This window comes from Mobula birostris, chromosome 23, assembly GCF_030028105.1.
Source record: "Mobula birostris isolate sMobBir1 chromosome 23, sMobBir1.hap1, whole genome shotgun sequence".
In the NCBI taxonomy this organism is placed as follows: domain Eukaryota; kingdom Metazoa; phylum Chordata; class Chondrichthyes; order Myliobatiformes; family Myliobatidae; genus Mobula; species Mobula birostris.
The window spans coordinates 50,820,146-50,842,664 of NC_092392.1; the positions used below are offsets into that span (position 1 = coordinate 50,820,146).

At 41.6% G+C, this 22,519-nt stretch overlaps 1 protein-coding gene across 2 annotated transcripts in view; it reads left to right on the top strand.

The window, feature by feature from the left end:
• The window catches only part of LOC140186823 (phosphatidylinositol 3-kinase C2 domain-containing subunit gamma-like), a 273,036-nt gene that overhangs the window by 221,835 nt on the left and 28,682 nt on the right, over positions 1–22,519 (top strand). For both annotated transcript variants that reach the window (XM_072241431.1, XM_072241430.1), the window contains 3 exons: positions 12,549–12,666; positions 19,361–19,430; positions 19,567–19,667. In XM_072241431.1, the coding sequence (XP_072097532.1) occupies positions 12,549–12,666; positions 19,361–19,430; positions 19,567–19,667 (289 nt within the window). The remainder of the gene's footprint in view (positions 1–12,548; positions 12,667–19,360; positions 19,431–19,566; positions 19,668–22,519) is intronic.

Here is a 22,519-nt window from a genome sequence, read left to right on the forward strand (position 1 = left end):
CTTTTGACAAGGTCCCACACAGGAGATTAGTGTGCAAACTTAAAGCACACGGTATTGTGGGTAAGGTATTGGTGTGGTTGGAGAATTGGTTAGCAGACAGGAAGCAAAGAGTGGGAATAAACGGGACACTGAAAGAACAGCTATAGTGGCAACTGAATAGAGTTACGGTGGTTCAGTGCAGAAACAGGCCCCTTGGCCCATCAAGTCTACACCAACCGTCAGCCATGCACCTGCACAAATCCTATGTTAATTTCCCACATTTTCATCAGCTTCCACAGTTCTTTCACTCACCTACACACTAAGGGCAACTTACTGTGGCCAACTAAACCATCAACTCGCATTTCTTTAGGGTAGATATATAGAAATATAAAAACACAGAAACATAGAAAACGTACAGGACAATTAAGGCCTTTCGGCTCACAATGCTGTGCCGAACATGTACTTACTTTAGAAATTACCTCAGGTTACCCATAGCCCTCTATTTTTCTAAGCTCCATGTACCTATCCAGGAGTCTCTTAAAAGACCCTATTGTATCCACCTCCACCACCATTGCTGGCTGCCTGTTCCATGCACTCACCACTCCCTGCGTAAAAAACTTGCACCTGACATACCCTCTGAACCTACTTCCAGGCACCTTAAAACTGTGCCCTCTCGTGCTAGCCATTTCAGCCATGGGAAAAAGCCTCTGACTATCCACACAATCAATGGATGTGGGAGCACACAGAGGAGACCCACATGGTCACAAGAATAACATGCAAACTCCACACAGACAGGACCCAAAGATTGATCCTGGGTCTGCCCTGGAGTAATGCAGCAGCTCTCCCAATAGCTTCCAAGCTGAGTGTGCCAGTCAAACAGAGGTGAACAGTTACTGCCAAGTGCGCAAGCCCATGAGAGTGAACACTAGGGCAAGGACAATCTAATCTTCTTAAATCAACAGCTTTACCTTGGCTGCTGATCTTTAAGTATACATTATAAGTAGGCAAAGAAAATGTGAGTCTGGAGAAACTTTAACCTGTTTGTGGAAACCTCCTTAAATATTGCATCCAAAGAGAAAAGTTTTAAGCCTCACCAATCCTTATAAAAGTAGGTTAGGAGTAAGCAATTAAATATTGCAGCCTCTAGAGAAATATGAGACAATGTTTAAAGCTTTGGCAACAAGGCAATATTTAACCACAAATTGAATGACCAATACCCTAGCCTCTCTCACCCATGGAGGAACTAAATTACCATCAGTCTCACGAGAACAGTCAGAGTACATATAGACATCCTGGCCTAAAAATCCAATCATGTTGTACAACATTTATATGCATTGTGCAATAGAAAAATCAATGGCATTTATTGTGCAGTTTATGAAGTTTGTATCTTGATAATACACAGAGTATCTGTGCAAGAACAAAGGGATCAGTGACACAACCATGTGTCTTGCTCAACACTTCTTGGGAATTCAGCTGCTCAGCGGCCCCGTCCATCGCACGAGTTGTTCATGTAGAACCAAGTGAGAAAAGGAACAAACTGCTGGAGGAACTGAAATGGTCAGGAAGCATCTATGGATTGCAACGCACACAAAAATGCTGGAGGAACTCAGCAGGTCAGGCAGCATCTATGGAAATGAAGAAACAGTCAATGGTTCATGACTGAAAAGGAAAGGGGAAGACGCCAGAATAAAAGTGTGTGGGGAGGGGAAGGAGGATAGCTAGAGGGTGATAGGTGAAGCCAGCTGGGTGGGAAAGGTAAAGGGCTGCACATGAAGGAACTTGATCAGCGAGGAGAATGCAAGATAGGAGAAAAGGAAGGAGGAGGGGCCCAGGGGCAAATGATAGGCAGGTGAGAAGAGCTAAGAGGCCAGAGTGAGGAATAGACGAAGAGGGGAGTTTTTTTTTCAGGAAGGAGAAATCGATATTCATACCTCCAGGGAAGAGGCTACCCAGACGGAATATAAGATGTTGTTCCTCCACCCTGAGGGTGGCCTTATCGTGCCACAAGAGAAGGCTACGGACCGAGATGTCAGATCAGGAATGGGAATCGGCATTGAAATGTTGAGCCAATGGGTGGATCACTTGGCTCTGCAATCAATGGTGTAGGTTGAGACCCTTCATCTGGACTGAAGTACAGAGGGAAGATAGCTGGTGGATAGAGATAGAGGAAGGGATGGAGCAAAGCTATCAACTGATAGGTGGATCCAGGTGAGGAGGGCAATTTGTTGGAGGAGGGAAGGGTGAAAACAGCCACAAAGTTGGGCGGTGATAGGTGGGGGCAACAAGGGGCTGCAGGTGATGGGATCTGATAGGAAATGAAGGTCAAATTCTATCACCTGCTGTCCTTTGTTCACTCCACCAATCACCTCCCAGCACCTGCTGCTAATCCACTCCATCTGCTTATTCCCCCCCCGATCCATCTGTCATTTGCCAGCTCTTGTCTCACCTCTTCCCTTCAGTTCTTTACGCTAGCAATCTCCGCTTTTATCTTGTTGACGAGATGAAGGGTCTTGACCTGAAATGGCAACGGTCCATTCAAAGTCAAAAGCCAAAGTCGAGTTTATTATCATGTCCACAACGGCCTGACTTGCTGAGTTCCTCCAGCAGTTTACTTGTTGCTCTAGATTCCAACATCAGCGGCCTCCTGTAATTCCAGTAATTCAAGAGAGTCTGTGTAATTAGACCTGAGACTGTGGAGCCTCATATTTGGAATATTCCCACTGCAGAGGGTTTCCTGGTGTTTTCATAATTCAACTTGAATCCATCTAACCAACTGTGATCACAAACTCCCTTCAGGAACAGATCATTTCTCCTCTTCTACCATTCAGCAAGACCATGATCTCCAACCTCAGGACCACTTCCTGGCACTAAACTCATATCCATCATTTGTCTGACCAAAATTAATTCCATGCCCCAGAACTCTAATTGTCAACCTGACCTTCATCCCAGAACTATCAACACCTCCAGCATTTTGCCAGCCTCCTAACAGCATGACCTGCGAACTCTAACTTGAGAGGGAGCATTCGAGATTTGTAATATCCTTTGCGAGGAAAAATACTTCCTAATACATAGAAACATAGAAAATAGGTGCAGGAGTAGGCCATTCGGCCCTTCGAGCCTGCACCGCCATTTATTATGATCATGGCTGATCATCCAACTCAGAACCCTGCCCCAGCCTTCCCTCCATACCCCCTGATCCCCGTAGCCACAAGGGCCATATCTAACTCCCTCTTAAATATAGCCAATGAACTAGCCTCAACTGTTTCCTGTGGCAGAGAATTCCACAGATTCACCACTCTCTGTGTGAAGAAGTTTTTCCTAATCTCGGTCCTAAAAGGCTTCCCCTTTATCCTCAAACTGTGACCCCTCGTTCTGGACTTGCCCAACATCGGGAACAATCTTCCTGCATCTAGCCTGTCCAATCCCTTTAGGATCTTATATGTTTCAATCAGATCCCCCCTCAATCTTCTAAATTCCAACGAGTACAAGCCCAGTTCATCCAGTCTTTCTTCATATGAAAGTCCTGCCATCCCAGGAATCAATCTGGTGAACCTTGTTTGTACTCCCTCTATGACAAGGATGTCTTTCCTCAGATTAGGGGACCAAAACTGCACACAATACTCCAGGTGTGGTCTCACCAAGGCCTTGTACAACTGCAGTAGTACCTCCCTGCTCCTGTACTCGAATCCTCTCGCTATAAATGCCAGCGTACCATTCGCCATCCAGTAATTCAGAGGACTTTATTAAAGCAGTCGTAGACGAGTGTGTCCCCACAAAATCATTTAGAGTCTTGCCCAATGAGAAGCCCTAGATGGACGATGAGGTCGGCATTCTGCTGAGCACCAGGTCTGAGATATTTAAGTCTGGTGATCAAGAAAGTTACAAGGAGGTATGATCGCTGTTTAGCCATTTCATGGGTGAAGTGGCATTTCCGAACCAAACTTCTCCCAGTGAAGCATGTTTGACAGTTATGGCAGGGCTTGAGTGCTATCACATCTTACGAAGTAAAATCAAGTGACATGGATGACAACAGGGCTTCGCTTCCAGATGAACTCAGTTATGTTCACTTTTACTGTCAAAACATGGCGGAACCATCACAAGCGCCCGTAACCCCAGTGATCCTGTTATTTCAGTATCTGAGGCTGAAATGCGAACAGCTTTCAGGAGAGTGACCCCACAAGAAGCATTCTACACAGACAGGGTGCTTGGTCAAGTACTAAAGACCTGAGCTGATCAACTGACTGGAGAGTTCATTGAGATCTTTAACCTCTCGTTTCAGCAGTGTGAGGTACTCACCTGCTTCCAGTAAACTTCACTTCTTTGGGTGCCAAAGAAGGATGTGTTAATCTATCATTCAGTGGCATCTACAACCATAGTGATGAAGTGCTTTATGAGGTGAATGATAAAACATCTCAACTCCTGCCTAAAAAGTGACTTAGATCAACTTCAATTTGCCTAATGGAGTAACAGGTCCACAGCAGATGCCATCACATTGATTCTTCACTCAACTCTGGAAGACCTGGATATCAAAGATGCATACATCAGGATGCTCTTTATAGACTACTGCTCGGCATTCAATATCATCATCCTCTCAAAACAAATCAATAAGCTTCAATTCCTTAGCCTGAATACTTCCTTGTGCAATTAGATCCTCGACTTTCCTACTTGCAGACTCCAGTCAGTTCGGATTGGCAACAACATCTCTTCCTCAATCTCCATCAGCACAGGTGCACCACAAGGCTGTGTGCGTAGCCCCCTGCTCTACTCACTTTACACTTTTGACCAAGCACAGCTCCATTGCCATACTCAGGATTGCTGGCAACAGCACTGTCTTAGGCTGAATCAAGGGTTGTAACCAAGCAGCATGTAGGAGGGAGATTGAAAATCTGGCTGGGTGCTGCCATAACAACAACCAGTTACTCAATGTCAGCAAGAAGAGGGAGCTGATTATTGACTTCAGGAGGAGGAAGCCAGAAGTCCATGAGCCAGCCCTCATCAAATTACAAATACCTGGGGATACGAATTGACAATAAACTGGACTGGTCAAAGAACACTGAGGCTGTTTACAAGAAGGGTCAGAGCCGTCTCTATTTCCTGAGGAGACTGAGGTCCTTTAACATCTGCCGGACGATGCTGAGGATGTTCTACGAGTCTGTAGTGACCAGTGCTATCATGTTGCTGTTGTGTGCTGGGGCAGCAGGCTGAGGGTAGCAGACACCAACAGAATCAACAAACTCATTCATAAGGCCAGTGATGTTGTGGGGATGGAACTGGACTCTCTGACGGTGGGGTCTGAAAAGAGGATGCTGTCCAAGTTGCATGCCATCTTGGACAATGTCTCCCATCCACTACATAATATACTGGTTGGGCACAGGAGTACATTCAGCCAGAGACTCATTCCACCGAGATGCAACACAGAGCGTCATAGGCTGTCATTCCTGCCTGTGGCTATCAAACTTTACAACTCCTCCCTTGGAGGGTCAGACACCCTGAGCCAATAGGCTGGTCTTGGACTTATTTTCTGGCATAAACTTACATATTACTATTTAACTATTTATGGTTTTATTACTATTTATTATTTATGGTGAAACTGTAACGAAAAACAATTTCCCCCTGGATCAATAAAGTATGACTATGACTAAGAGGATCAGAGAGGGAGAGGGTCAGAAACCTTAAATTCCTCAGTGTTATCATTTCAGAGGACCTGTCCTGGCTCCAGCACATAAGTGCAGTTAAGAAGAATGCACAGCAGTTCCTCTGCTTCCTTAGCAGTTCATGAAGATTCGGCATGACATCTAAAATTTTGACCAACTTTGATAGGTACGTAGTGGAGAGTATATTGACTGGCTGTATCACAGCCAGGTATGAAAACACCAAAGCCCTTGAGTAGTGGATACTGCCCAGTCCATCACAGGTAATGCCCTCCCCACTGCTGATGACATCTGCGCAAAGCGTTGTCACAGGAAAGCAGCACGCATCATCAGAGACTCTCACCATCCAGATCATGCTCTCTTCTCACTGCTGCCATCAGGAAGAAGATACAGGAGCCTCAGGACTCACACCACCAGATTCAGGAACAGTTATTACTCTTCAGTCATCAAGCTCTTGAACAAAGGGGATAATTTCACTCAACTTCACTTGCCCTCACACTGGACCGGTCCCACAATTTATGGACGAGTCATCTCATGTTCTCGATATTTATTGCTTATTCATTTTTTATTATTATTATTATTATTATTTTCTTTTTTTCCTTTTGTATTTGTAGTTTGTTGTCTTTTGCACACTGGTTGAATGCCTAAGTTGATGTGGTCTTCCAATGATTCTATTATGATTGTTATTCTATTGTGGATTTATTGTGTATGCCCACAAGAAAATGAATCTCAGGGCTGTATATTGCGAATATATATACTTTACTAATAAATTTACTTTGAACTTTGTACCGTTAAGCATAGAGACAGTCAATTGAATTGACCAATTGTGCACTCTGCTCTATATGATCATGGTAGTGCTGTAATCCAAACTGTGATATATCTCAGTTGGGTTTTGTATCATTAGAGGAGACCAATTTAAATAGCACACCTTCTTGGACAGGTATAATGAAGGTGATATTTCAGTTGCATGTCAGTACCTGATAGCGAATTCTTTACTGAATTGCTGCATTCATTGCATTGCTCCCAGGGTACTTGTGACCTTCCCTGGCATCTACTCAGTCATTTTTAATTATTTCCCTTCTCTCTCCCTACATTCTTGCCCCAGCAGGGAGATAACCTTACATGCATCCATCTTAACAACTAAGCTAAGATTAATCCTCGATAGCTTCCCATCTTCTAGGTATTTGGATTCTCAACTTCTGTTGACTATATTAATTTTGTTGGAACAATGTGTACAGGAATGGTCGGTATCAAGTACAGTTGGTGTTGAAATACCAGTTAGGAGGTGACTGCTTGCTAAGTACAGCCAACAACAGTTTCAGCTTTGTTCCAAACCTAAGACTTGAATATGTACACCCTTACTTCACAGAGGGGTTGAATTCCTAGAGAACAGACCATGTCATGCTTTTCCGTAATTTGAAGCAACATCATCTGCGCATGTGTCAGAAAATTAAATTGAATCTGTGTTTATTTTATTTCTTTCATTCCACATAAATTCCATAAGAGTGAGTTTTTATTCCATGCCTCATATTTTTGGTCGTGATTTGTGAATTGTGTAATGACAAATTTCCATCAGCCAGCTGTTGTAATATCCAGGGGTTGCCTGGATATTTCCTAGCTAGTGTAGTATTGAAATAGGGCTGAATGTTACGTCCTCCAGGGAGAGCGTTGACGACAAAGGTTCCTCTTGCCTGTTCTGTTAAGTATTAAATATCTAATAGAGCTAGTCAAAGCACAGGAAGTTCCCTAATCTTGCAAAATTTCTTTCTTTACCAAAGACATTAAATGCAAGTTTGCAAGGTGCTTGCCTTACTATGTTTACAGTAAACTGCGGTGTGCAAACTATTTGCCGCACTTACTATGTATTGCATTTCAAAGGAAGTAATTGCAGGTAATTGCTTGGGATGATGTACAAACAGCAATGAAGTCCAGTCAAAACAGTCTCTTCTCTCATGCATGAATTGAAGATGATGAGATTTAGCCTTCTATTACATATTCTATAATAGCCAAAATAATGAAGTGGAAATTTCTCTTTCCTCTTGCATGGTAATGATACAAGCTAATACCTCAACAATATCTGCAGTTCAGCTTACTTGCTACTAATACTGGAAAAGCTCCATGCTATGTTGTGAATATACTATGTGGGCACTGTTATGTGTGCTGACACTTGCGGGCTGTGCCCGGCATATCCTTAGGTTGTGTTGGTTGTTAATGCAAACTGCGCTTTTCACTGTATGTTTCCACGTACATCTGAAAAATTATGCTCAATCTGGAACTCAGCATGCTTCAATTACCAGATTCCATCATCTGCCTCCACCTTCAGTTTCTGTGGTAATTTCCACTCTTCCCTACTCTATCTCGCTATCACCCCTCCTCACTTGGATCCATCTATTGCCTGCCAGCTCTTGCCCCATACCGTCCCAGCACCCAGGTCATGCCCTCTTCTTGCTGCTGCCATCAAATTTGCATTTGCACAGATGCACAGTTCGTGAGCTTTCTGCACTCTGGTTGATCTTTCATTCATCCTGTTATAGTTACTCTTCTATAGGTTTACTGCATATGCCCACAAGAAAATAAATCTCTGGGTTGCATATGGTGACATATATGTACCCTGATAATAAAATTTACCTTGAGCTTCTCCTCACCTCTTTACCTCCCCTCTATCTTTCAGTCAAGATGGAGGGTCGCGATCTGAATTGTTGACTGCCCATTTCCCTCCACAGATACTGCCTGACCTGCTGAGTTCCTTTTGCGTTTTATGTGTTGCTCCACATTCCAGCGTCAGCATCTGTTGTGTCACTATTTGGTATGCATGATGCTAGGAGAAGATATGTTGCTCTGTTACGGCTGTGGATGTACCCAAAAGGATGGTGGAGGCAGCAACCCTCATAATCATCAGGGCCATGAGCTGGCCAGTAGGATTAAACAGGAACACAGAAGGCTAGCTGTGTATGATTCTATGATATATTGGAAGCTATTGTGAAGATCATTGTTTGAATCCTGCGTCATCCCTCACCATTTCTGGTGGAATATGAAGTTTACATGGCAGTATCTAACAATTAAAAATATTCACTACAATACAACGTGGAAAGAGGCCCTTTGGTCCATCGAATAAATGTTGACCATCAAGCACCCGTTTGCACCAATGCCATTTTATCCCCCCACATTCAATTGCATGATTATTAACTGATTATTCTGTGAATTGTTTATGAAACCTTCTCTCAAATTTGCCCAAGCCAAAAAGTGGTTGGATCAACTCTAATAATTTAGAAAAGTACATTTTACTTTTGTGATGCACCTTCAATTATTCCAAAAGAAGTAGGGTGAATACTGAAAGGCTTTTATTCGCAGTAAAATATAACTTCCAGCATGCTGCGTGTCTGCCCCTGGACTGAGGGGGAGGAGCAGGGCAAAATCACCTTTATTCAGGGCTCTATGGGAGGAGCCACAGGGGCAGTCAGCAGAGGGGCGTGTCCAGACAGTTAACCCAGTTACAACATATATATATGGTTTACCACATTTTGGATAGTTGTTTAATTCATTGCAGTATTCCAAATAGTGTTTGTTCTTATTTTCTATTTTCCAGTATCTGATTTTCAATCATTGTTTAATTCACTCCCAACTTTTATAACCTTGCCCAGTTCAGATAAAGGATCATCGACCTGAAACATAAACTCCCTTTCTCTCTCCATTCCTAGTCCCTGGATTAGTGTGTATTTCTCCCACTTCTTGCTCTAATGACATATATTTCTTGCATTATGTAATTTGCATTTGGATTACTATTTAATTTACTTCCAATTCTCTACCAAGATCACCCAAGATCAACCAAGAACACCTAAACTCTGAAAATTCAGACACCTGAAATCTGAAGCAAATACAGAAAATGCTGAAAACAGGCCAGGCAGCATCTGTGGAAAGAGAAGCGGAGTTAATATTTCAAGTTGACCAGTTCTATCAAAGGAGAACAGAACCCAAATATTTCTCAGGTGCTGTCTGACCTGCTGAGTTTTTCCGGCATATTCAGTTCTTGTCGAAGATGCCCTCCTCCCTTCTTTGATGTGATTGCTATTTGTCCCTTTGAGGTGTGAATGAAATAGTTAGTGTTTCAATCCTTCTAGGCCCCTTCCCTCATCTTTTCTGGTTCAGTGTTGATTGTAATGGTGTTATTTTTTTTCTCTTTGTACAGTATTCAGAAGTTTTGTTGCCCTTTCTGCCTATTTTTATGGGCTCTCACTTAAATGTAATCCATCCATAATTCCTTCTTTTCCTTTCTCAATGTCCCTATATCTGCCTCCGGTGTATGTTTACAACTAGTGTCCATGACAAGCCACAGGTTCCTACTGCAACCTATGCTTATTTCCTTCCACAACACTTCTGAATAAGGACTCCACTCCATTTTCCACTTCTGTTACATCTGTTCTGATGAACTCATATTCCACTCCAGAACTTCTGAGGTGTCCATCTGTGTTTTCCCTCTATCACCGTTGATACAACTCAGCCTCTTCCATCCCGTTTGCTCTCATCCTCATCTCCCAAAGCAAGGGTAAGGTTCTCATGTTGTCGTCTTCTGGCCTATCAGCTTCCAGATTCAGAATCAGAATCTGATTTATTATCACTCACATCAGGCGTGAAATGTGTTGTTTTGAAGCAGCAGTGTACTGTGGTCCGTTGTCCGTTCAGAAAGCTGATGGTAGAGGGGTAAAAGCTGTTTGGAAAGCTTTGAGTGTTGTCTTCAGGCTCTTGTACCTCCATTCTGATATTAACAATGAGAAGAGGGCATTTCTTAGGTCATAAGGGTCCTTATTGATGGATGCTGTAATCTTGAGGCATCACCTTTTGAAGAGGTCCTTAGTGGTGATGGAGCTGGCTGAGTTTACAACCCTCTGTAGCTTTTTCCGGTCCCGTGCAGTGGCCTCGCCATTCCAGACGATGATGCAGCCAGTCTAAATGCTCTCCGTGACACATCGGTATCCACAGGTTATCCCCAATAATCTGGAGCACTTCACAGGGAGCCCGCCAGTCACATCTTGCCTTCTTCTGTGTAAGCTTTCCCATGGGATCACTTGCTGTTCAAGGCGCTGATCGACTTTTCCTTCTCAACCAACTCCTGCTCCCATTCTCTCAGCCCCTTCCCATGCAAAAACAGGAGATGCAAAACTTCCTTTTGCTCCTTCTTCTCATCCGCGGGTCTCAATCGTTAAGGTAAAGCAGCAATTCATTTATACTTATCCAACCTCACTTGATTCTCTACGACAGGCAAACAATACACGGATTAGTTGAGTATTTTGCAGAGCACCTCTTGTCAGGGCGCAAAGGAGCCCCTGAGCTTCAAGTTACCTGTCACTTTAATTCCCATCCCATTCCCACTCTGCCCTATCAGTATTTGGCTTCCTACACTATTCAAATAAAGCTCAATGCAAGTTTAAAGATGAGCATCTCAATTCCAGACTTGGCACATTGCAGGCTGATTGGTTTCAAGAACTTCAGCAAGTCTACAATTCTCTGTTTTGCTCTCTTATCGAGGTGTTCCGGATTTCATTCATCTCTTCTTTTATAAACCTTCATCCAATATTACTACCAGTTGTGTCCTCAATCTCTCCTGTCCTCACCATTCTTCCTCATCGTTCTCTCCCCTTTCCTTCTTTTCTCTGAAACTGGAAACTTTATTTTCCCAGTTAAACATGGAACTGTACAGCACAGGAACAGGGTCCTCAGCCAGTGATGCACCAAACAAATTAGTCTAATGATTCCTAATTAAACGAATTCCTCCTGCCTGCACAATGTCCATATTGCTCCATCCTCTGCATATCCATTGCCTACCATAGAGTCTTTTAAATGCCTCTATCATAACTGCCTCCACCACCACCCCAGCACCATCCAGCACCCACCACTCTCTGTAAAAAAAAACTTGCATCACAAATCTCCTTTGAATTTTTCTCCTTACCTTAAAAGCATGCCCTCTATATTAGATATTTCAACCTGGGGAAAGGATGGTGACTGTCTGTCTATCCATCATATTACTTTACAAACTTAGAAACATAGAAAACCTTCAGCCCACAATGCTGTGCCAAACATGTATTTACCTTAGAAATTACCTAGGGTTACCCACAGCCCTCTATTTTTCTACGCTCCATGTACCTATCCAGGAGTCTCTTAAAAGTCTCCATCATATCTGTCTCCACCACCATTATCGGCAGCCCATTCCAAGCACTTACTGCTCTGTGTGTAAAAAACTTACCCCTGACATCTCCTCTGTACCTGCTTCCAAGCACCTTAAAACTGTGCCCTCTCATGCTAGCCATCTCGGCCCTGGGAAAAAGCCTCTGACTATCCACACGGTCAATGTCTCCCATCATCTTGTACACCTCTATCAGGTCACCCGAAGAAAAAACCAAGTTCACTCAACCTATTCTCATAAGGCATGTTCCCCAGTCCAGGCAACATCCTTATAAATCTTGTCTGCACCCTTGCTATGGTTTCAATATCCTTCCTGTAGTGAGGCTATGAGAACTGAGCACAGTACTTGTATCAGGTCTCCTCTTAGCCTCTGTTAGTCCAGAGAGAACAACCTTGTTTTTCCAACCTATCACTATATAACATGTGCTCTAATCCTGGCTTTATCCTGGTGAACTTCTTCTGCACCCTCTGCAAAGCTTGCACACCCTTCCTGTAACCGGGTGGCCAGAATTGAATGCAATAGTCCAGATACAGCCTAACCAGGACTGCAAAGTAACTTTACATCTTCTGATAAAAATTATTTGGTGTTAATTCTGTTTCTTTTTCCACAGATGGTAAGTATTTTCTGCATTTGCTCTTCTTATGTTAACATTTAAACCTTTCTGCTGATACATTTCTTCCAGTAGTATATGTACAGTATTTTGAAGAAAAAAGTGATGGTTGCGAATGTCTGTGTTCCAGATTTCCTTACAAGCCTCTGATAGAATTGTCTAAGGGAAGGGAATTGGCGAGGAAAAGAAAGGATGAACTAAATACGTATGTGGGATATTTGCTGAACGGATCACCTCATGTTGCCACAGTAAGTCTATGTGAAATGTCAGTGCTAGGAGAGTGAAATGGGGAATTTTGAACAAAGGATAGGACCAATCAATCCATTGCAATGCATCTAGTGCCAGCTCTTCATGTGAAATTTTCTGCTCCTCTCCTCTCTCCCAGTCTCTTCATGCATTCTTCTATATCATCCAACTTCACATGTGCACAAAGTTCTCTTTCAAATTGTTACATTTGCTGCCTGAATAGTTATTCATCATCCCCTTTTCCATGCTCTAATAATCTTCTGCAACGAAAACAAATCTTCTATCATTCCACTTCATTCTCCTTGTAATTATCCTCCATCCTTTCTCTCCTGTTAACAATTTACAAACCATTAAAAACAATCTTTCACTACTTACCTATAATTATATGCATGATCCCAATCTCTATTCATTACATCCAAATACATATCTAACAAAAAAAATGATTGTGTGTATTGATTTCATTGCTCCAAGATTTAACCTCTTTAATTGAATTAAAGTCATCTGTATTAATATTGATCAAAAAATATTTCAGCTATAATTAACTTTAACATTCCTACAAAACTGAATGCTTTGTTCAAGGCATTACTGGCAAAAATATTTCAGTCAACAATGCTAGGAGAATGATAGTTGCAGAATGAATATGCAGAATGTCCTGAGTTTGATCCCTGGGGTTCAATTCCAATTAAGTTTTAACTGCACTGTATAACTCCCAGAGCCCCAAAAACAATACTGTTTATGGTTTATACCCAGTTCCATTAAATGAGTGCACACCTAATGGCAGATGAAAACTCTTTCAAATCCACTTATTCAGTTGCTCATAATGACATCCAGTTGAAAATGAGAAAGCAGGAGTGTAAACCTCTGGTACCACTTTTGTTGGAATGGACAATGATGAATCATTAGGCAAGCAGAATGATCTTGGCATTTGCTTGAAGACAAACGTTCTTTCCCAATAGCATCATATCATGTGTTCTTTCCCTTCTTTGTGTATATTGATCCATAGTCCCCGTACCATATTAGCTGTACCCATTCCCTCATGATGTTCTGCTGTCAGTTATGCTTGGAATTTCAATTGCATTTGCCGCAGGACTGAAGCAGAAAGAAAGAAAAATGGCTTAAGTTACTTTATGTGTAGTACAGACAGTGCCTTGCAAATTTATTCAGCCCCCAACCATTTGTTCACAGACATGAGTATTACAACCAGGGATTATGATCAATTTAACTGAGAATTCTTATTTGTGAATGACATGCTCCCTTTATCATAGTAGAGTCTGAAAAACAGAGAATATTGTAAAGCATGAAAAACTAAAAATTCAAAACCTGTAACGTCAGCAGTACAGAAGTATTCATCCCCCTTTGTTTGGTACCTAGTCCAACCACTTCTCGCAGCTATTACTGCCAGTAGTTTTTTTTCAATAAGACTCTATTAGCTTTGCACAAAGTGATGGAGCAAGATTTGCCCATTCCTCCTTGCAAAACTGATCAAGCTGTGCCAGATTAGTTGGGGATCGGCAGTGGACAGCAATCTTGAGGTCTTGCCAGAATGTTCAATCGGGTTAAGGTCAGAACTCTGACTGGGCCGCTCTTCAGAAAGGCAAATCTCCTCCACTGTTTAAGCATTCGGGCAGAGGCTAGCAAGTTTTTATCCAGCATCTCTCTGTATTTAGCAGTATTCATCTTCCCATCAATCTTCACAAAATTTCCAATTTCGGCTGCTGAAAAGCATCCCACTACCATGATGCTACCTCCACCATACTTACAGTAGGGATGGTGTTACCTGGCTGATGTGCAGCATTAGGTTTACACCATACGTACCACTTAGTGTTTAGGACAACATGTTCCAGTTTAGTCTCATCTGACCACAAGACCATCTTCCACATCTTTACAGCACATTTTAAGTGATGCTTTGCAAAGCCTATATGGGAGGGTATGCTTTTTTATTAGCCAAAGCTTCCTCCTTGCCCCTCTTCCATAAATACCTTTTTTGTTCAAGACATTAGAGATTGTGGAGTAATGAACCTCATCTCCAGTTGCAGCTATTGGCATCACGGTAGCCTCTCTTACCAGTGCATTCTTCTCCAGCAACTAATTTTAGAGGGACTGCCTGATCTAGGCAGTGTGGCGGTGGTTTCCATTTTTTCATGATGAACTGCAGTGAGCTCTGAGGTATGTTCAGTGCCTTTGAAATGTTTTTGTACCCTTCCCAAGATTTGTACTTCTCTATCATCATTTCCCTGGCTTGTCTTAAATGCTCTTTGTCTTCAGTTTGGTTTGGCCTGTTGAAAATCTACCATACTGTTTGACTTTACAGAGAGAGGAAGTACTTATAAATTCATTGAAAGTAGGTGTCCTCCAATTCTCTACTTCAACAAATTAGGTGAGTTAATAAGTTAACATGTAGTATTGCACCTAAGGAAAGTTTACAAAAGGGATGAATACTCTTTCAGCCTCACACTTTTGTTTTTGAACTTGTAGTAAATCGTTGACAGGTTTTGGAATTTTTCTTTTGATTTGACATGATGTACAATGTTTTGTAGATTAGCTCACAAACATCCTACTTCGATTTGGAAAATGAGACAGTAAAATGTGAAAATAATTGCGGAACTGAATCGTTTTTCAAGGCACTATAAGTTCATATTTCCTCATCACGGGTAAAAATGTAAATGAGATTATTCAGATCACAGAGTTCAAAATTCAGTTTCTCTGACATGAATTGTAAAGTGATGAAGACTTTCCTGTACCTAATAAACTGAACACTGGGTGTGTGTTCATGATCTTCTGCTGCAGTAGCTCTTATGTACACTACTGTTGTAATATGTGGTTATTTGGGTTACTTTCATTTTCTTGTCAGCTTGAACCAGTCTGGCCATTCACCTCTGACCTCTCTCATTAATAAGGTGTATTTGTCCACAGAACAGCTGCTCACTGGATGTTTTTTGCACCATTCTCTGTAAACTCTGGAGACTGCTGTGCCTGAAAATTCCAGGAGATCAGCAGTTTCTGAGATACTCAAACCACCCCATCTGGCACCAACAATCATTCCATGGTCAAAGTCATTTAGATCACTTTTCTTTCCCATTCTGATTCTGGTCTGAACAACAACTGATCTTCTTGACCATGTCTGCATGCTTTATGCACGGAGTTGCTGCCACGTGATTGGCTGATTAGGTATTTGCACTAACAAGCAGGTGTACCTAATAAAGTGGCCACTGTGTGTATAGGAGGGGAGTATGTGGCTTGTGCGTGGGTGGGGGGAGCTGGGGGGGCTTTGGCGTCCTAACATTTAACTGTCATTCATTCTTTGGGGCACTCCTGTTTTCGTGGATGTTTGCGAAGAAAAAAAATTCAAGGATGTATATTGTATACATTTCTCTGACATTAAATGTACCTATATGCCGGCTGAAATTCTCACCCAGATTCCTTTCTGAATCTTCAAGCTCAATTCTAATCAGTATTCAGTAAATATACCAGTTGGTCTCTACCAAACATCAGCAGTTTGCATGAAGCATTCGGTCAATGCTGGACAATTTATAATCTAGAATTAGAGTTAACACTGACTGACGTTGTGAAATTTGTTGTTGCAACTATTGTGGCAGCATTACAGTGCAATGCATTAAAATACTATAAGTTACATTAAGAAATATATTTTTTAAATTACTGCAAAAAGAGAGCAAAATATAAGTTATTGGGTTCAAGGACTATTCAGAAATCTGATGGCAGAGAGCATGAAGCTGTTCCTAAAACACTAAGTGGATTTTCAGGCTCCTGTACCTCTTTCCTGAAGATAGTAATGAGAAGAAGCTATGTCCTAAGTAACGAACATACTAGGTCCAGATATAATAAGTTACCTCAGATATAATTGCATCATTATTTAAATCCAGTCCTGACACCGAGCTACAATTAGAATAAACAAGAATGTTATTTTTTTACACCAGAATTTTCTTTACAATATGAAATATTTGCGTGCTGGAGTGTAGTCCAGATCTGCAGTGATTCAAGTTGTTCAAACCATGAGGTGCATTCAATTTAATTTGCAAAGAACATTAAAAATAGACCACGAAGACAACCTTCCCCTCAGCTCAGCAAGGCTGTGTACCCAGAATGAACTTATAGTCACACTGCCTTGGTTATTCTTCCCGTGGTATTACATTAAAGGGGTAACTCCAGGACTCAAGACAATTTTGTGAATTGGAGTGCAAAGTCGTTATGTAGAAGGGGGGCATTCATGCCATTGAGTCAAAGCCGGCTCTCAGACCATTCTCCTTCAGCCCATTTCTGTGCTAAGTTCTCTCTTCAGCTGCTGTGCTCCATCTACCATGGAGGAAGCCCTTCAAGAATATGACCCTGTTTCTAGTTCACGGCTGTCGTTCAGGGAAGGAATCTGTTTGTACTTCATCTGACTTATCTCTGACTCTGAGCCTGCCCAGTGTCATTGATTCTTACACAGTATGTCCTAATTTAAAAAAGACAGTGATTCTGATTTCATTTTAATATAGTAATTAGGGTGAAAACCATCCTTACAGTTTAGAAGCCCTGTACTTTTTTTCTCTCAGGGGAGGTCTTCTGATTTGCTATTAGATCTAAAACTTAGAAGCACATTAGATCTAAACTTAGAAGCACATCAGATAAAGGTGAAATCCATTTTCTCGACAAGTGTGCCTCATAATTAAAACTACCATTTTGAGAATTGACGTACAAAGAGATCCACATGACACTGCTCCGTTTTTAGGACTAATCTATCAGTCTTGTGCTTCCAACAGAAGTCAGGCTCTGAAAGAACCCAGGTTCTGCAGCTTTATCCCTGACTTAAATACAAAGGACAGTGTGCAGTAAAATTCCAATAATCTAGTATTTAAATATTCAGAAATCCTGATGGTTCTGCGAATGCCTCACAAGGTTCTATTACCCACGCTCTCTTCAAACTCAGTTGAATTTCAATGCCAAACTTCCTAGGGCCTGGTTTTCAGTGTTCCCTTTAAATTCAATGAGTTCATAGGTAAAATTGCTATCCTCAGCTTTTCCCATGTAACATGTAAAACAAAAATGAATGTGTGCTGGGGTCTCAATAGGAGTAATATCCAATTGTGCTAAAAATCTACTGGTTCACGCTCAAAGTCCTGCCTCGACTTGAGTTTCATTTGGAAACACAAGGCTTTTCTTGTAGTTTCAAAATATCAGTCATGTTTACTTTAGATCCAAGGCACAAATTCAGGATATAAATATATTTCTGAAAAATACAAATGTTAATCAAGGAAAAAAATGGAAACAAACAGATATTCAACCACATTTATTATGAAATATTTTTCTAATGATCAACTTTCTTGTGTTTTTTTTCTCTGAAACTCAACTCAGCTTTTCACTGTGAAGCTTGATTTGTACTCAGAGCACCTGATACATGGGCTGAAATGGTCAAATAAATTATTCAAATAGTTCCATTGAATATTAGAGAATGTACACATTATACAACATGAAATTTTTGCTCTTCACGGATATCCATGAAAACCAGAAGATGAGTGACAGTAAAAACGTTAAACCCCCAAAGGCCCCTTCTCCCCCCTCCCACGCACAAGCAGCAGCAAAGTATCAATCCTCCCCATCCACACTTATTTCTGCAAAAAGCATCAGCACCCACCAAACACCAAGCAAGCAACAGCAAAGGAGAGACCACAATCTGCAGTACAACAAAAAAAATCATTCACCCTGACAAATTTGACATACCACAGGCTCTCTCTTCCTAATAAAGGGTCAGAGAGGTGTCACACAGTGAGATGGGAGACCAACAAAGCAAAACAACTTATTGAATCCAATATTGAAGTCCGCCACATCATGTTTTCCCCCTGAGTTCTCTGACTCGAGAATCAGCAGCAAACTCTCCCCCACCATTGAGAGAAAGTATTAACACAGCAGAGCTATCATTGTCTATCAACTACTCAGAACTCTTCCTTCTTCATTAATTACGTAGGAGATTGTCATTAATCTATCTGGTTCACAACTGTCCTTCAGGGAAGGAATCTGCTGTACTTCATCTGACCTATCTGTGACACCTGACCCACCCATTTTAGTTGACTCTTATAGATAAATAGGCCACTGTTAGTCTCGTGAGACCATGAATTTGCAACTTGGAAGGTTTCCAGGGCGCAGGCCTGGGCAAGGTTGTATGGAAGACCGGCAGTTGCCCGTGCTGCAAGCCTCCCCTCTCCACACCACTGATGTTGTCCAAGGGAAGGGCACTAGGACCGATATAGCTTGGCACCAGTGTGTCACAGAGCAACATGTGGTGAAGTGCCTTGACCCTTATATGTCCTCTGAAATGGCCTAACAAGCACTATGTTCAATAGTAATCAAAGATCTGTAGTAAATGCTCATCTTGCCAGTGACACCGAGAACCCTAAAAAAAAAAGAAAATATTTTTTAAAATAACAAAACACTTACTTTGAACCACTTTGACTGGGTTGCTGGATTAAAAGCAAGTTTTCAGGTTAGCACTGGTTTATATTATTTCTGGACACAATTACATCATGTTTGCTTATGAAAATTCACAGCATTTTTATATCAAGTGAATCCACTTCTCTGCATGAATTTCCAGTATAGATTGAATTATGTTGTAGAAATGCCCACAAGGAAATTATCCAAATGATTTGAAGAATATACAGTATGTGCAAAAGACACTAAAAAGATTTCTTTTATATTTTGCAGAGTGATCTTGTCTATACTTTTTTTCATTGTTTTCCAAACAATGAGAGAGCTTCAGAGTCATCGTCATCAGGTACTGAAAATGCATCTATTCCTGTTCATTATTCGGTGTTCCTTGTAGTTCATGCAGCACGCAGAAAGTACCAGGAGATGCATCATATACTTCCAAGCCATGGCTGATCAATTTGGTGCACTTGTTTGTCTTTCAGGGGCTGTCTTTCACACTGAGAACTTGTCAGCAAGCACGCAGCTCCGAATCTCCTGGGCAAACTGCAAGCTGTCTGTGATGGTGAAGCACATCAAAAACATTGTAAGAACATACTGTACATCCGCTAGGTGTTCAAACACGCTGTTCTGCAGAATTTTCTATCACTAAGAGAAATGCAAAGCTGCAAAATCCCACCCTCACTTGTTTTGTTGTTGAGGTGCTGAATTTACAGATAATGATCCAATCCAGGTAATGCTCCATCAATGTTATCTGCACAAAATTTCCCTCTTGATTCATTAGGCATTGGGTTCTGAGTGTAGTTGCTGTTTTCTTTGTAATTTTTACTAAAGTAAGAATATTCTTACACCATGTAGATCCGTTCAGATAATCACATTGTGTTTTTCAAGCGAAGAAGATGATATTAAGGAATCTAAGAATGCAGGTTGGTGCAAGAAAGTGACACTGAGGTAAAAGTTCGTCCATGATTCTATTGAAGACCAGACTGAGCACAAGGGGCCAAAAGGTCACTACTGCTTCTACTTTTTATGTATGCGTAGTCTGGTAACACCCAACAGGCAAGGAAACCAATTCACTCATTGATGACCTCCTACAAACAAGTGTTATATCAATGACCAAATCATCCAGTTCTTTAAGAAGCTAATTGAGGAAAAGCCCAAGATACTAGGAAAAACATCCTTGTTCCTCTTTGACTGGAGCACAGGGAGGCTTTGTATCCACTTACAAAAGGGATGGGGCCCACCTCATCACATACAACCTTGAAGTGCTTCCCCTGTCCTGCATTGAAATGCCATCTTAGATTATCAGTGCTGATGGGCTGCACTGCCCCAATATTTTGAATGATCAATGGAGCATTAATAAAATAGTTTAATTTTCAGGGAAAATAAGGCTATTTTCCTGTCCTTCTCTTGCTTCCTGCACAAACAAGTGCGATCACATGTAAATTTGGAGTGCAGATTACCTTTCAGAGTTGTACCTTCTTTTTCAAGAACTTGAGGCTTCCCTTAATTAGCATCTGCCCCAAGTAGAATTCCTGCCCCACTCACAACACGCTGGAGGAACTCAACAGGTTGGGCAGCATCCGTGGAAACGATCAGTCAATGTCTCGGGCCGAAACCCTTCATCAGGACCGAAATGTTGACTGATTGTTTCCATGGACGCTGCCCGACCTGCTGAGTTCCTCCAGCATGTTGTGAGTGTTGCTTTGACCCCAGAATCTGCAGAATATTTTGTGGTTAGAATTCCTGCCCTCTCTTTGGTCAGGTTTCCACAAGAAGCGCGATTAATTCCTGTTCATTCCATGTAAATACGGTGTAGCTGAGGGAAACCAACAACACTTTGTATCAATTCTCATCTAAGAATAGACGTTAGCCCATATAAAACTGCACACAGTACAGCTATCAACCCCATTTTTGCTCTGATAATTTGTGTTTTTTTGGTTATTATTGTCACATGTGGCAAGATACAGAGAAACACCTGTCCAGCATATTGTTTAAACAGATCATATCATTGCACAGTGCTTTGAGCTAGAATAAGATGAAGCAATAACAATGTAGAATACAGTGTAACAGCTACCGAAAGTGTGCAATGCTGGTAAATGATAAAGTGTAAGGTCGTATCGAGGTAGACTATGAGGCCAAGATTCCATCTTATTGTACAAGAGGTCAATTCATGTCTGATAACGGTGGGATAGAAACTGTCCTTGAGCCTGGTGGATTATTTTCTACACAATGGGAGAAGTAAGGAGAGGGAATGTCAGTGGTGGGCGGGATCTTTGATTATGCCGGGTGCTTTACTGAGGCAGTGAGAAGTATAGACGGAGATTTGGGCTTTTGGAAATTCCTTAGCACACAGCTACGTGCGTGACCTCCAAATAAATGAGTGGCAGCTCAAGGAGTCAATCAGTGTAAAAGTAATAACTGAGGTGATCTGTGAAGCATAACTAGTTTGCAGGGAGCACAGCAAGCAGTCAGTTCAATCAGTTTTCCCAATTATAAACTCACCGCCACACACAATGAGAACTACTACTGTGAACATAAAGAAAAATTAGTCCTGGAGCTGATCTCTCTGCTCCCTGTGACCAGGAATAGAGCTCGGTCCTTAAAAAAAACACACAATTCTCATTAACTGATGCCCTTTCCCACTAAACAGTCACTTAAAGTGGAAGCAATTCAGTGAAATGTGATACATGTTTGAATGTCCAATGAGGCAAATTGTAACAGCTACACTGGTGATAACAGCTCGATGAATTTCTTCTTCAGTTCTGGTCACTGAACCATCCCAATCATTTGACAAGAAGCAAAAGCCCACAGTGCAGAAGCAGATAATATTTATATAATGCCCCAAGGCACTTAAGCAGGAAGCAGTCCAAAAGTTTGTTTATGTTGCTCTCTGTTAGACACGTTGGATGTCAAGTTCATTTAGATTTCTGGGGTCTCACTTAGATTTAACTCTGTTGTCATTTTACACCTGTTTTACCTCCATACTTGTAATATACTATGTTAACATATTAAATTGATCATTGCAATTTAACCAAGATGCTAATGAGTTTAATATAGGATCTGCATGCAAGGTTTACTTATGTGAAGACTTTGCTCCAGGTTTGTTTAATGTTTCCTACTGGCTAGTTTGGGCTAGGAGCCAGTGACTAGAAAAGGAGGCATACTGAAGGAAGGTTAGATTTAGCACCTGTCAAGATGTTTCTGGCCCAGGCAACTATTTGTCTGGCGCCGTTTTCTTGCTCTCAAAGTCATTAATCAGCACGGTACTGGAAGTAGCAATTCATCCCCCTTTGAAAGCTCAACAAACCCCTGTCTTTGAAAAACCCAACCTCTTTTGTTATTTTATTGGTGGGCTGAGAACAGTGTCACTGCCAGAAAATGAATTGTCAAAGAACTTTGTTCTATGCAAACACTGTGCAAATCAAGCTATCATTT